Raw genomic sequence first — 16,217 nt, forward strand, 5'->3', positions numbered from 1 at the left:
TTCCAAGAGAACTCTCTGTGCCAATTTGTACTCTCTTAGTCACGCTAAGCACCTATCTTGTCCCCACTGAATGCCACTGCAATCAAACCAACACTTATCCCGTTGTAAGGCATTCTAATGGCCGACTGATAATGAAACTCCTTCATTGTAAGTTAACAACTGGCTAAGAGATGTATGAAGTCCACATCACAAGCAGTGAATTTACTGATGAGGGCTGCAGCCTGTAATTATTGCCTATGTTGCTGAATTTGGTGGATTCTGTGCATTACAGTAAATAATAAGCATAAATTTATAGCTGGATGTACATCATGGGTTTGAATTTTGAAACAGTCTCTAATGGTTAATATTCATAAAGGCCTTGTCTGCAATATATCTAGAGCATAATGCCAGATAGAGTACTCCTACAGCACTATTCACTTGCAAACATGTACACATACACACCATGTTGTCGCTCACAAACATGCACACCTACTTTAAGTCTTCCTCCACTCAAAAATATGTTTTGCTTATTGTGACCTCAGTTAGATGTTTGACCTTCATTGTGCAGGATGATGAATGTGCAGAGTTTGACACTAGAAGACAGTTCTCACATCCATCTGCTGAGGAGGGAAAGTTTCTTTGTGCTGAGTTACAAGTGTGTACCTAAGAGCTTGATTTGTAACTTCACTAGTTTGCCAATTGTGGTCTAATATGCAACTTACACAAGTGTGACGTGGAAATTTGAAGCCACCAGTGCACATAAACTGAGAATGGACTTTTCAGTGAAGTAAGACACTTCTTGTGTCCAACAGTCAAACCTATCAAATTAAACATATTTGTACATTCATAGATTCTGGATTTTTCAATGAGGGCAAAGAAGAAGATCAAAGGATGAAGGACCATTGCAGACATAGAACAGATGGACAAAATTTACGCCATGCAGGCCCTCACAGCCACACAGATGCAGAGAGTATATTTTGGGCTTAAGGGTGGCATTATTTTAGATTTTTCTTATTGTCACCAAATCCCATGAAAAGACTAAAACCAACAATGCCTTTGTCTATCACTCAATACTTTCTGTAGCTCTCAGCCCAAACCCTCTTTTATTCCTACAGAAGATGTAAATCAGTCACAAATATAGTATAGTTTTATTTTTAAAAAAGGCTAGGTAATTGCCTCAAACTGCTGGGAACTGCAGTTTTTAGCAAATGACTAAAACAGGAATAAATAGTGCATTTGTCTGGGACTATTTTCAGTCATGGACTAATACACATTTGGCACTCAAGTGAGTATGGCAGCTGAATGTTGGATGTGGGATAGACTCAAAATAAACTAAACTGCCCATGTTCATTGTAACATAGGAACATGTCACCCAACAATGTGGCTCACTGAATTTCTTTTTGAATGGTTTATGGACAACAATGCTCGTTAGCACAGAAGAAACAGCCTTACTAGTCTTTGAATAAACAACAATATTTGTTCATAGGATCGAGTCAGTGTAGGTTTTGGTCTTTTGATGGGATTTGTTGACAATAAGAAAAACAGAATATCACCAGCATAGCTTTTAAAGACATTTAATAGCAGGTTAAAGGTTTGCATTGGTAAAAATTGTAAGCATAGGGTGTAAATGGCCTTTTGAGATGCAATGTGATATCTTAGATAAAATAGATATGATTTCCCACTTTTAAATCACACTAAAGAAAAGCATGTAGCCATAATTGGCATACATGAACAATCCTGAACTGGAGCACTGAGGCACTACTGAAACAGATTTTTAAAACTCCATTTCAAGTAACACCAATGAAAAAATTTAATGAGTTGAGAAAATGGAAGAATAACTGATAATTATCACCGGGTTTATAGAATTTTCTGCCATCCCTTCGGCTATGCAGTAATGATGTCAAGACAGGCGTTTCAACATCCTTTCAAAGCTCAAAGCCATACTTGATTATGCGATGCCAAAGCAGGTACTGGAATGATGAAGTTATTAAAATGTATATAACTGGCCAATTAGAAAGATCCAAGATAATAAGTGAAGTAAAATATTATTCAGGGGAGTCTGAATGAAGTTTGGTTTTCCCATTACAATGTTAAAGCAGGCAGTAGTGCTGCTACTTAAAATATTTTATTCCAAGTAATCAAAGCAAATGAAGTCTTAGAATCCACATTTACATCTCTGCCATCAGTATCAATCAGACTGGGTTTTCCTACACTCTTACTATTGCAGCTGATATGTTGATTACATGGCATTCGTGCTGTTGTCCTAAACCATGTCAGTGTACCTCTGAGTACAGCCCTGGCAGATGAGCAGCAATCATGCTGAACACATGCTGTTGTGTGCCTCTTCAAAAGCAGACGACTACAATCATATTGATTAGTGCTTTGTTCAGACCACTCCAACAATCAAGCAGACCCTCATCAGAAGACACTTGAGTGAGCCTCATTCATCACAGAAACTATTTGAAACGCATTGTGGGCATTGTATGGTGTTCTCCGTTTTGATTTGGCCAGTGACAACAATGCCGACATCTTGCTTTCAAAAGCTGCTTTACATGAGTGCCATTAGGGTGCAATACTGAAATCATCATCATAGAGAAGTGAAACAAAATAAAGGCTCTCTGGCAGTGCATCATTTGGATAGATTAAAGTGTAAACTGTTGTGTTGTATACAGTGTAAAAACACACACCCACGCCACATAGCTTAACACACAACTCTATGGCAAACATATGGACTTTTTTAAAAATCCACTGTGGGTGGTTCAGGCGAGTTGAAGTCTTTTCTTAAAATATGACATCATATTGTCTGTTGACAGATATGTTCAGCTTGTTGTAAAAACCTTTGTGAAGTGATTAATTGGGGAAGGATTTATAAAAACAAAACCACTCCCCATGCCTTTGCTAGGCTTCAGGAATCACACTGGATGAAGTCAACCGATACTCACTCACCTTTGCATTGATTAGTGTTCTTGTCCAGGATGGCCTTTGTTGACACAATCTTCCCATATCTGTAAAAGCAACAACAACATATTCCGATTAGCTATTGTATCAGTATTGTTATTGTTAACAGCTGAAGCATAATTGGTTGTTCATTAAGGATAATGCACATGAATTTTAGCCATGCTAGCAGCATGGTTCAAGGGGATAGCAAAGACGTTCTGTTGGTCTGCCGGTCGTCTAGTCCACCACTACAGACTCAAATATCTCAGCTATTGGATGGACTGCCATGATTCATGGTCCCCAAACAACTATTGACTGAAAGACATGACTTTTCATCTAGCGCCGTCATGAGGTTCACATTTGTGGTTTTGAGTGAAATGTCTCGACAACTATTAGATTGCTATGAAACTTTGTATAGACATTAATGTATCCCTAAGGATGAATTGTAATGACTTTGGTGATCCCTTAACTTTTCTTCTGGAGGTTTACACACAAATACCTGAAAAACTAATGACATCCCCATCAGTCTTTAATGCTAATTAGTAGATACTAGCGTACTAACACTAGATTAAGATGGTGAACATGGTAAACAGTATACCTGCTAAACATCGGCATTATCATTGTGAGCATGCTGCCATGATAGCATTAGCATTTAGCTCAAAGCACAACTGTAGAGCTGAACAGTGTCTAAATTCAAGAAATGCTGCCTCCACAGAAAAAATATTTTTAGGTGCAACTGTTAAGATATTTTCGCACAGTTTGAGTCTAAGAAGATCAAATTAAATAAAAATGACACACAAGATCAAGCAAAGTCTGTGAAAGACTGCACCTTATCACAGTAGATTTTTCTATCTACACTTCTGTCTATCCATTCTGTGCTTATGTGTCTCAAATCCCACCTTCGGCCCTCAGATCACAGACAATTCTGTCTCTCATAAATGATAATAACATCTGTATGGCACCCAACCCTGCTAGCCTACGAGAGGGACAGAATACCACCATACCTCTTTCTATCATTTCTCTCCATCAACTTTTAATGTCTGTTGCTCGTTCAGCTACCTCACTTTCCTATGTTTGACACCTCTGCCTCTTTCTTTGTCTTCTTCCCTTATTTTCCCCTCCATCCCACTTCCATTCTCCAGCTCTCTGTTCTCAGAAAGAAGTTAATAATGTTTCTTATCAGCTCAGTCTTTCAGTGTTCCTGAAAAGAGAGGAGCGAGAAAGAGAGAGAGAAAACCGGGAAAGAGGCAGAGAAGGTATGAGGGAGGGGCACAGAAGAGACGAAAACAGCGACAGAGAGGAGGAGAGAGGGAGAAAGGGACTGATACAGAATGCTTGGATCGCTGAGATCACTTCCTGGCTCTGTGGATGATACTTTTTAATTAATGTTTTACATTAAGCCACATTCACACCAAATCTGGCGATGCGGGAAAAACAGCAGTCTTCCCATTAATTTGAATGAGGGTAGTGCGTTTAGGCTGCAGGAGTGGGGACCGCATGGGGTTCAGCAAAAAACAAAAACACAGCCTGACGTCACGCTGCGGCGGCCAATCACATAAGCCGGCAATCAGACCAAAGATGCCCATGGGAAGAAGAACCTTGTTTACTTGTTAACTTTGTTGTCAGCTTCCCAACTCATTTTATAAAAGATGAGAGAAGAGGAAAGAGAGAGAGCAAGCGAGCTGAGAGCACAAGAGGGAGAAAGAGAGAGAGAGAGAGAGCAACGGTGGACGAGCGAGCTAGAGAGTGAAAGTAGAGAGGGAGCGGCGGTAACGAGAACAAATTATTTTCTGATTGTTTTGCGGCGGTTACATTCTAAAGCACAAATAAAAAACACCTCCACAAAACCTTGTGGGAAGGTGTCACATTGCCGGATGTGGTGTGAATTACACTGCTGCACAATGACTGACTGGCTGGCTGAGTAACTATCAAACAGACTGACAGACTGACAAACTGGCTGTCTGGCTAGCTGACTGGCTGATGGCTCCAGGTGAGGGAATGGAAGTAAATTCCCACTCCTCTTTTAGAGAAAAGGAAGAGAGCCAGACAACAAGGAGGGAGGCAGAAACGATAGCGAAACCAGGGGAAGATACACTGCGGGAGGTTACGAGCGGAGAGGGCAAAAAAAGCAGAAGGGGGAGACCGACTCAGAGGAATGAGAAATAGATGAGGAAAGGGAGAGCAGTCAGTCAAAAGATAAAAAGAGACACTGAAGGCAAGGAGGAAGCGAGGTAGTCAGGGAGCGATGGAGAGATAGTAAGAGGTGTTTAATAAAGAAGAGATCATTTAGTTGTCACCATCAGGAGAGTCTCTGTCAGCCATCTGCTTCTGTCAGTGAGAAGAAAAGAACAGAGACTAGCTCGCCTGACAGCCTCACATCAAACTCTATTGGGACAGGAGACTTAAGAAATAAAGACAGAAAAAAAGGTTTTAAAAGGCTGCTATCACACGCAACACGACAGCTGAGCAGCTTATGATCTTGAAATTGGTAGAGAGAAAATCACAGCTTTTTTGTGCAAGTCAGAAATCAAACAATCCAACAATGCTCAATTTTCACGCATTTTCCTGTGACTTAAGATATTTTTAGGGTTTTTACAAATCCACTGACTCTGAAAGGCTGAAATCAAATCTGATGTTTGTCCGGGTGTTTTTGACGAAGTCATGGCTGGTGGTAAACAAGGTCTTTGGCCTGCGGTTTGGGGAGCAATCCAATGGCTGCAGACGTGGAAAAAAACAAGGCAAGACTAATCGCCCACACATATACGCAGAGACAAACACAAATACAGACACGCTCTCAAGGCAACATCACAGATCAAAAACACCAAAGCAGTAATCACACACATTACACATACCATCTGGCAATACCCGGCACTTTGTGGACTTCTGCCTCTGTGTGATTCAAACTTAGTGTGTGTGTGTATTAACACCTACAATACCATACAAGCATTTGTGTGGGTGTGATTTCTTGCGTGAGTGTGTGTATGTATTTGTAGGGTGATTATGAATGCATGACAAAGATCTCATGCACCATCATTGTTTTGGCAGGTTGTTTTTCCTGGCAGAAAAGTGAAACATTTCCAGGCTGAGTGTATGTGCATGTATGTGTGTGTGTGTGTGTGTGTGTGTGTGTGTAAAAGAAACAGCGCAAGCATAAAAGAGAGAAAGACATACCTGGCTTGACACAATACAGTTGTCTATTTTCACAAGGTGGAAAACAAATGCAACGTATAATAAATCTGCGGCTGTGTGTGTGTTATCGTCAGATCAATGTGCGTGACGTACAAGTGTAAATCCACCTGTTCCCGCTCTCCAAACAAAACATTCAAACTAAAAAAGAAAAGAAAAGGAGTGGAGAGGAGAAGTGAGGAGAGGTGAGGTGAGTAGAACAAAGGAGAGGGGAGGGGAGGAGAGGAGAGAGGAGAGCTGAACAACACTGCACCATCCAAAATTATGTCTCACACTGGACTTGATTCAATGGTAAAATTGCATTTGATCCCGGCAGCAACAATAATCTGCTATTGTGGGGGAGAAAGTATTGATAATAGATCGAATGAAGTGAGGAAGTAGAGGAACGGGTGGAATAAGAGGACAAGAAAGTGCAGAATGTCCTGGTCTGTGTTCAAGTCCCAGCTGGAACCCTTTCATTGATTCCAGTAGAAGCCTGGAGCTAGTTGAAATAACATCGACCTGCACTTGACCCAATGGCAGTGACACATGAGACAATCATAAAACTATTCAAATACTTAAAACATACCAACAAAGGACGAGAAGGAGCCAGATGTTCAGGGTTAGCCATTACTTTCCATTGTGGCAAAGAAACAGTGAGTGAAAAGGCTCTGAAAGGAATCTGAGCATGTATTTTGTTTCATCATAACTAAAGAGTCCATGATGAGAGTGAAGTGTGAAGCAACAGTGCAGCAATTTTCCAACAAGTATGACAAGTATGAAGTGATCCAAACCACAGCTACATCTGTAACTTAACATTTTTTCAGAGCTCCTTGACATATATGAGGGAAATTTCGAAAGACAGTACAGTGTTTTGTCTTATTGTAGATTAAGTTGCGACATTTGAGTGAAATTTTCTTCCCAAGTTGATTCCCAATTTATTTCTTCCTGGTCCACCATACTAACATGTCAATGGAAAGACATGCCTTGACATGAATACGCCCGGGGCAGCATGAATTAACACAAAGTAAATGTTTTCACCAAAGCGAAATATTAATTTATGAAGTGTGTCTGAAACAAACACACAGGCACACTACAACGTCTGTATAGTTGGTACATTGGCTCAGGGGTCAAATTTGGCAAAAGTTCACTTTGCTTTCTGTCTGAACTCACATCTTCTATAGAGGATTTGATTAAATACTGTAAATGCTGTATATTTGTAATTACTGAGAGTGGGGCAACAACTAATTATTATCTTCATTTTCAATTTCTAATCTAATCTATTTAATAATTAAGTTTGTATTAAACAGTCCACTCTATCAAAAGTCAAACAATACTCATCACAAGTTCCCAAAGCCCAAGATAACATCTTCCGATTGTTTATGTGCAACCAACAGTCCAAAACCTAAGCTACGTATTCTTTAATTTGATGCATGATTGCATTTTCACTTGATAAATGACTTGAAAATGATAAATGCATACATGTAAATGTAACTGATTACTTAATCAATTAACAGTTTATTTATAATCTCCCAGCCGACTAATCAAAGACATGTTTCAGCACTAAATGCGAAAACAATAAAAAGTTGGCTTTACTTTATTGGGGCTGTGTGCAAAATGTAATTTTTATAACCTAAATCCCACAGATTTTGTCCCATTATTTTTATTTTGTCCCATTATCTTTACCCTTCTCCTGCAAAGGTACTCACCTTACTACTTTTTGTCAAAACGGTGTCTTTGTATTGTAAGTTATAAGGTACTCACCAGGACTGGCTGGCTAACCTAAGATTCTCTATTTTCTTTGGCTTCAGAGAAATGCTACAAAGCCCCACAACACAGTACTTAGCCAGAGACGAATGCCTTTTCACAGCATCAGTTGAGGTTTGGTTGGTGGGGGGTGTGCCTGACAGACTGACTTTTGCTGTGACAATCCTTTCAGGACAAGCTATGTTTCTTCTTCAACACATGGAAACTCCTTAGAATCCATGTCAAAGCCATGTTTTGATTTCTTTTTCCACCAAGAAAGGCGATACACAAAGAACAGTAAGGCCACTGAAATTGACAGTGTTTATACCAGACTGTCGAGATTTAGGAAGGAACGTCAATACGAAACTGAGCACACCCAATTTTGGCAGGCTTGGCAAAATCTGTGTGCAGTCTGACTGTGTGTGTTTGTGTGAAGTGTTAATGACATTCCTCAGGGCCCTCACAGCATCAGATTCTGTGTTTTCTTTCCCTTGTGGAACACCGTCAGCCTATGGATGCTCACTGTTTGATGTCTACTGAACCACAGTTCCCACCCACACCCACACAAACACACAAACACACAGACATCATCTCTACATCTCGCCATGATGTCTGTCAGTGTATATATACATTATGTATATGTGGACTGTCTGTGTGCTGTGTGTCTGTGTCTGTGCGTATGTGTGTGTGTGTGTGTGTGTGTATAGACGCACACACAGGTTGGTCTCTGTGTGTGGTGTCTCCTAATTGGGCATCCGATACAGCTGTCTTGTCTCTTGCATTTCCCTCATTTTTCCCTCTCTCTGCCAGTTAGACTCAAACAGACAAACACAGAGGGAGGACTGAGACAGCGCAGTGCTTCAAAAGTCTCTGAATCCATTCCCCATATGTAGTTTAACGTCTTCAGGCGCTATAAAGAAATGAAATCTTGGAGTATTTCCATGATGAAAAGGCAATGTGCTGTGAATTGAGAAGATGGCTCGATGTCACTGAAACATTAAGTTGATCTGCCAAAAGGGCTTTCCATGAAGTTAAAATCAGTAGCTACAAGGCACTCTGGCTAGATGGTGCATTCAGGAGGTGGTATTATAACAGTAAAGAAGGTAAACACCTGTATAAACACAAATTTGTGGTCATTATAAAGCAACAATTGCAAGTATAAACAAAAGCTAGAAGAAGAATTAGCTGATGTTTTCCTTTTCTTTTCTTATCCTTATTTTCCGTTTATTCGATAATACTATGGGGTACAGTGTGAACCTTTGCCATAAAGATTTATGTCAGACCAAATATTTGAGTATACTCTGTTTTTCAAATACAGTGCTGGGTAAATTGAGTTTAGATGAGTTTAATCTCCACTACATCCCTGGCTGCAAATCTTCAGCGAAGATAAGCCCAATACTTTCTCAATTCAGGATCTGAAATATAGGAAATATAATTATTGTGAAATTCGATGTGAGAAGAGTGTGTGTTAGCAACAGAAGACTGTTGCTGTATAACAATGAACCCTGTTGACAATGATGTAGTATGTTATTGCTAAAGCTCAATTCGATAATTGGTCTGACACTTTCCAGTTAATCTGAAACATCAAGACCAGTAGTGAAGATAAATAATGATGATCAAATAATAATGTAAAATTTGATTTTATTTAATAAAATGATATAATACTAACATAATGCTCTTAAGCAAAAAAATAACTGACTATGGCTTGGAATAATAAGACCTACAGTTTTAATACAGCACAGTACTAAACTACACTGTTTACAGTAATTGTGTCATTGTTTGCTATCCTGTCAAAAAATAGATCTGTTTTGATTCATTGTCCATTCTGGCATTTTTTGATAATTTTCAAATCACAAGATGTGTGTCATTCCATAGAGGAAAATGGCTTTTATTTAATAAAAAAGTATTAAGAAATATTTCTTAAAATAATTCTTGCTCATAAAATAGTAAGATAATTAAAGATGGAATCTGTCATGGAAGTATTGAGTAATACTTTTCAGGACAAAAACATATTTCTGGGGTTTAGGTTTCATACCGATCGGGTGCCTCCTCAAGCATATTCACATGAAGCTTTTCAAATTTCCATGAGCCATCCTGCAGGTTCTAGAGATTTCAGCTGTTCAGCTGCTGATGATTAACGAGAGATTGTGAACTCATTCAATGTTTTATATTCTTCTATATTTCTCCATTGAGTGGCTGCAAAAGCTTGTCTGTCCTCATTCAACCCTTCCATCATGAAATAGTGACCACCTATGGATAGATAGATAGATAGATAGATAGATAGATAGATAGATAGATAGATAGATAGATAGATAGATAGATAGATAGATAGATAGATAGATAGGAGAACTGAATCAGTGGCAAGCGTGAGAAAGACACAGAAAAACAACAAGTGTGAGTGAAACTGAGCGAGTGAGAGAGAAATTGCCCTTGTGCTCCGCTTTAGATTCCGCTCACGTTCCGCTCTGTCCCCAGACGTTAAAAGTGTGTCCATAGTTTGGGCGACCGGGGGAGTGATTGGAAATGTCAGCTGACAACAGCACTTTTCACTGACACTCTGAGAACTGGCACAGAGACAGAGGAAGAATGAGGGAGGGGGGAGGGAAAGAGGGAGGGGGACAGAGAGAGGGATGGAAGGAGGAAATGAGTATGATGACAGAATGGGAAGGGAGAGGATGGTACTGGTGGGCGGGCTGGCACACAAAGAAGCCACGCTTGGTAACAATAAGGATGAGGATGACATTGAGTTGAAAGAGTGTGTGTGTGTATATGTGTGTGCGTCAGCGGCAAAGGACTGTCCTTTCGTTATTCATTTAAACTGTCTGCATGAATGAAATGCCTGTTCGCGTATGTGCGCGTATGTGTGTGAGTGTGCATGCGGCGGTGCTCGTTTTAATGTGTCATCTGCATTTATGCGCGTTTTTTCGCTGTGAGTGTGTTTGCAGCTGAGCACACGCGTGCACGCATGTCATGTCAGTGAGTGACAGGAAACTGCCACTCAGTCTATTTCCAAAAGCCGCAGAGAGTTGAAAACCCAAGGCTAAGACTGCTGCCCAACTGCACACACAGTCCCCCCCCTCCCCAACACTGACCTTTCCTAAATGTTACTGGCCACTTGGCACACTGACTGGGCCTCTAATGAAACTTCTATTGGCCCCCATTTTTCACCCTGTTTCTCTAGAACGCCTCCAGGGCTAAAGCTGAAATACAACAGGCTTGAACTGCAGAAGGGCAAAGTATGGTGTGTGCATGTGTGTGTGTGTGTTATAGTCTCCACAATTTATTTCTATCTGCCTTTTTCTTTATCCCAAAATCAATTAGAAATGTTGGTGAGATCATTTAAAGCTCTTACCTACAGAATATTAAGCTCAATATATCATTCTCCAATTACATTTCATAATATCATGTATTAGCTGTAGGCAAACAAGACCCTCTGCAGGAAACTTGGTTTATCTTTTGCATTACATCCTGTGTTGACTCTGTTCACATGGGCGTGATTTGGAACGAAATGTGAAGGATCGACTTTTGTCATGAAGGAAGACAACAGGAAGAGAAGTGGCAAACTCCATTGAGTGAAGTCCGGCTCTCAGCTTTCACCCGTCAACTGTGATGTTGTGGCTGACGTTACTACAGGAAAACCACATCATTCACTAATGTACTATTAAGAGGAAGAGATCAGAACATTCAGTTGTTGTGAGGGTTAGCAATCTTCCAGTTTCACATTGGCCTGTAAAACCAGCAAACCTATAAAACTGTTTTCCCAGCTGTTACTAGGGAAGGTTGTTACCAAGTCTCAATCAAGTGTTTCCACCCACAATTCCAATCCAAAAAAAAGTTATTTAATACTAGCCATTTATATTTTTCTAAAGTGAGTAAAAGTAATACGGTTTGGGTAAGATCTGTTTTAAAACGAAAAACTACAACAGTATTGAGAAAAATAAAAACAACCGACATCACAGCTTGTGATGCTTTTTCAGTTTTTCTGAAAATATACAGTCAGTTCCATTTTGTAAACAATAAAACCACAGAACATCCTGACCCTCGTCCACATCCCGTTTGCAGTCGGTATGATGGGGCACATTAGAGGAACAACTCTTTGTAGTGTTTTAACAGAGAGCAATGTGACATTTACAATGCAAACTGTATATGACAAGTGATGCTGCAAAAGCAAAATGGGTTCAAAACATTGAAAAAAAAATCTCTGCACACCATAAAGTCTGACAGGTATGCTGGGGGAAAGCACAACTTGAGTAGAGATGGAGGAACTCTTGCACATTGTCTCACTTACTACTGGTTTTATTTATGATGTTTCATTGTTTTATATGGAACTGTGATGCTTGTCTGTGCGGAGTTTTTTCATTTTCATTCAAGGTGCATATGAGTTAAAATAAACAAAAGACCAGAATTTGTTCAGACTTAACATAAGGACTAGTGAACAATGACACAATACTGATTTTGCAGATCAGCCAGGAACATTTTTATTTAAATATATCGAGGAGTGTCAAATCATCGTTGCAGTAAAATAGTTGATTGCCAAAGTCATTATATTTCAAATTCTACTTGTATCAATTGGTAGCTTTATCTTTGGCTGCAATGCAATTACATTTCAATTCAGCCTAATTTTACTGGCATTACCGTGGAATGAGAGAAGTGACCTCCCATGCTGTATATTATTGTTATTTTAACAAGAAATGTTTGGAACTGTTGGTGAATTTATTAAAGATGGAGGAGTTTATATCTTCTGCTAAAGGGTACAAGGATGTGTGTCTTTTCTTGAGTGTGTTTGTGTGTGTTTGTGTATGTGTGTGTGTGTGTGTGTGTGTGTGTGTGTGTGTGTGTGTGTGTGTGTGTGTAGATGACTGGGGGCAAAAGGGAACGGATGGGTTAGGCCCAGCTGGGTTGTGTTTTTTCCTCTGCGGAAGCACAGAGGAGGAACACAGAGGTCAAGAGCAAACTGTTGATACTCATTATAAGCTGCTGTTGGACTCACGCAAAACTAATTACCACAAGCTGAAGTGAACTGAGCAGGAATGAACTGAACTCAACTGCACTGAAGGATGCTGTTTAACTCATTTGCAGAGCAAGAACAAGGTCAGGTTAAGTTGAACAAGACAGACTAGAATCAAATAGAACAGAACTCACGGCTGGCAGAGTTTGATGAGATCCTGGTCGGTGGTGGCGGGCGGCAGGCCTCTGATGTACAGGTTGGTCTTACTAAGCTGCTCCACTAGCCCTCCTCCCTGACCTCCTCCACCACCTCCACCTCCACCTCCTCCTCCTGTGGTGCCGGGGCTGGGCGGAGCCATGGGTGGAGGGGGAGGAGCATAGGACTGCTGTAAAGAGCGAGAGAGAAGAAGGTTACTTCAGGTCGGAATGAAATAAAATACATGACTTGTATGCGAAATTTTGTGCCATTTTAATCATGTCCAAAACAAGTTATTTTCATTTTTCTTGTATTTCAACACTGAAATCTCATTACTTTCACTTCCTACAGAACATATATTTCATGATCAGCCTAACGATGTAAAAAAGTACCAACATATTTTTTAAATCTGCCTCTCAGTGCCAACAATCAAAACATCTTCTCTCTAACGAACTCGCATTCATTTGAATAATCTCTTCCTGCATCAAGTTCCACCCCAATATCTTGATTCAACAGGAAGTGCATCAAATTAAGGATGCAGGATGTGTGTAAATAGTGGTGCTCATTATAATCATGGTACAGAGTGTTGCGACAGGAACTTGTATCAATGCCAATAACTGGCAATACCTTCTGCAGCTTCATTTAGTGTTAATGACCATGCAATGACTGATTTGTCAATTAGTGTCATCATCATTGCTAGAGTCACCTGCTTTAAGTTGCAGTATTTCTGTGCTTTGAAACAAGAAATGTCTCACACTGTTTGGAGCTTTGTTAAAGATGGAGACTTTCACAGAATTTCAATGGACAAAAGACTTTGAATGTGTATCATTTAGTCAGTTAGTCAAAAACGAAATCTCAAAATGTGATCATTTAACTTGATTTCCCTTTGATCCATTAGATCATCTTGAAACAGATGACATTTTCTTGATACAAGTGATCTTCCTACTTCAAGGTGCTGTGAACTATTTCAAGAAAATCGTTAAAGCTCACAAGACTGCTTTGACACATTTACAGTTTTTCTGTCTGTGTTTCTCTAAGTTTCTGTCTAGCTTCCTGTTATGGGTGCAAAAACCAGGCTATCCAGTGTTTAATTCAGGCTGAGGCCCTTTACCACCTCTAACTTACTTGAATATATAATCAGCTGTTCAATAACATATCACAATACTGACTACGTGACTTAATATGGTGACAATTTCTGGCCCTGCAAGAATTTGGAATTTGGAGTGTTTGGAACTGATGGGTTCAGAGTGTACGCCGATCCCTGCCTGCCTTTTGCCTTAGGCAAACTATTAGGTGAAGTTTGGAGGAAGTAAACATGCTTGATGGCTCATATGGCAACAGCGTTCAGAACACTCTGTCTGCTGCCTTGATGTTTGGAGCAAATCAGCCACACTGGCTCGACAAGAAGTCTGGTTTCAGCGCCGGTTTCACTGTTGGGAACTGGATGGACAACACATCCTCATAAAAAAATGACAGTATGGGTCTAAAATTCAGGCCGGCAAAAATTGTTATGTTTATGCCATCTAGCTGCCGTGGTAATGCACTCTGGCTTTCTAAAACCGTTATAAATCACAGTTAAAAAATAATGATGTTTTATGGTATGACAATGCTGTGGATAAGGTCTGGTTTTGCACAAAACCCACTTGGTTAGGGTTAGGGAAAGATCATGCTTTGGGTTAAAATTATCACCTGAAACGTGGTTTAAACTTCCTTAAAGTTACGCAACCATTGTCATCATAGCAACAGTAAACATCACAATTTTGGGGTTTTAAAAAAAAAAAAAAAAAAGTCCTGACTCACAGTTGGAAACATGACACATTTGGAAACTGGAAGCAAAAGTAGCAAAGTCCACTATCTGTCAAGCCATCCACCTAACCCTCCTCCTCCTAGCAAGGCAAAATAATCTATCAAATCACCTTATCAAGTCACCTTAAATTGTAATCATCTGAAATGTCTCACTTCCCCAGGTCATAATTAATACGGTTGCTAGATAGCATAAATGTCACTATAGGTTGTTTTGGCCTACCTGAGTTTTAGACCTATACTGTTGTTTTCCTTCTATGAGGACGGGCTGGGATGGAACAAGTTCAAGAATTTGCTGCAGTTTGAGATGATCACAGGCCAGTTTCACTATGTGCTATGATGACAAGTCAGAGAGACAGGAAAACAAAGTGGATAGAACAGTGAGGTGAGACAGGAAGTGTGTATTTCTTTGTGCTTGAGTATTTGGCTGTGTGTGTGTGTGTGCATGTGTGTGTGTGTTTGTGATAATGACAGGTTGTCACCGCACAGCAATGTGGAGCCCGAGCCAGCTCTGATATTAATCCATTACCTCAACTGGCACACAATTTCTAATACACACACACACACACACACACACACATGCACACACACACACTGGCAGTTGAGAAAGACAGCGCTAACAGGATTCAACACATACAGCAGCCATGTAGCAGTAAAAGGAGATGGTGCCTGTGGAGCAGTGTCATTTACAGGCCAGTGCCTTACACTAACAGCCCACAATGAGTCTATACTCTTCAGCAAAAACATGACAAAGTACGGAGATGAAATAAGGCTTCACTGGATAATAACTCATTTTAATGGCTGTGACAAACACTACTCTATATTGCAAGTGTCTCCTAAAACCCTTACATTTGCAGTTTGGTATTTTTCCCCAGAATATCTCCCAATACTGTATTCACACGAAGGAGAAAAATGTGTCTTTGGGTCCATGAGCTGCTGACAATGAAATTGTAAGAAAAATGCATAAAAGACAATTGACTGAATTTAGTCAATTAGTTGACAGGAAGGTAAATGCCAGTTATTTGCATCAATTATCAAGCAAAAGTGTCACACATTTTCCTGCTTCCAGCTTCTCAAATGTGAGGATTTGCTGCTATTCTCTGTTTGTTGGTTGGACAAAACAAGCAATTTGAAGATGTCACCTGAGCTCTGGGAAATATTTTAGCGTTTTTGACTATTTACTGACATTTTATAGACTGAAGGTTTAATCGATAATGAAAAAAATCACTAGTTGTAGCCCTAAACATCACTAGTAAAAACAATACTAAATTCTCCAATTATGAGGAATCATATGCCATATGTTTCTGCAGGACACCTCCTAAAGATACAAATTGCAATGTGTCAACATGATACTGTAAAAAGTGATAACAAAAGGCTAACTCTCTATCTTGAAACAGTATTCTTATTAAAGACAGATTTTCAGCTTCAGCTACAAAACAGACAC

General features: G+C 39.8%; 1 protein-coding gene across 7 annotated transcripts in view; it reads right to left on the reverse strand.

Moving 5' to 3' along the window:
- The window catches only part of LOC121906267 (RNA-binding motif, single-stranded-interacting protein 3-like), a 192,345-nt gene that overhangs the window by 88,437 nt on the left and 87,691 nt on the right, over positions 1-16,217 (reverse strand). For all 7 annotated transcript variants that reach the window (XM_042425030.1, XM_042425028.1, XM_042425029.1 and 4 more), the window contains 2 exons: positions 12,970-13,160; positions 2,926-2,984 (listed from right to left, as the gene is read on the reverse strand). In XM_042425030.1, coding sequence (XP_042280964.1) covers positions 2,926-2,984; positions 12,970-13,160 — 250 coding nt within the window. The remainder of the gene's footprint in view (positions 1-2,925; positions 2,985-12,969; positions 13,161-16,217) is intronic.

Source organism: Thunnus maccoyii, chromosome 10, assembly GCF_910596095.1.
Source record: "Thunnus maccoyii chromosome 10, fThuMac1.1, whole genome shotgun sequence".
Taxonomy (NCBI): Eukaryota; Metazoa; Chordata; class Actinopteri; order Scombriformes; family Scombridae; genus Thunnus; species Thunnus maccoyii.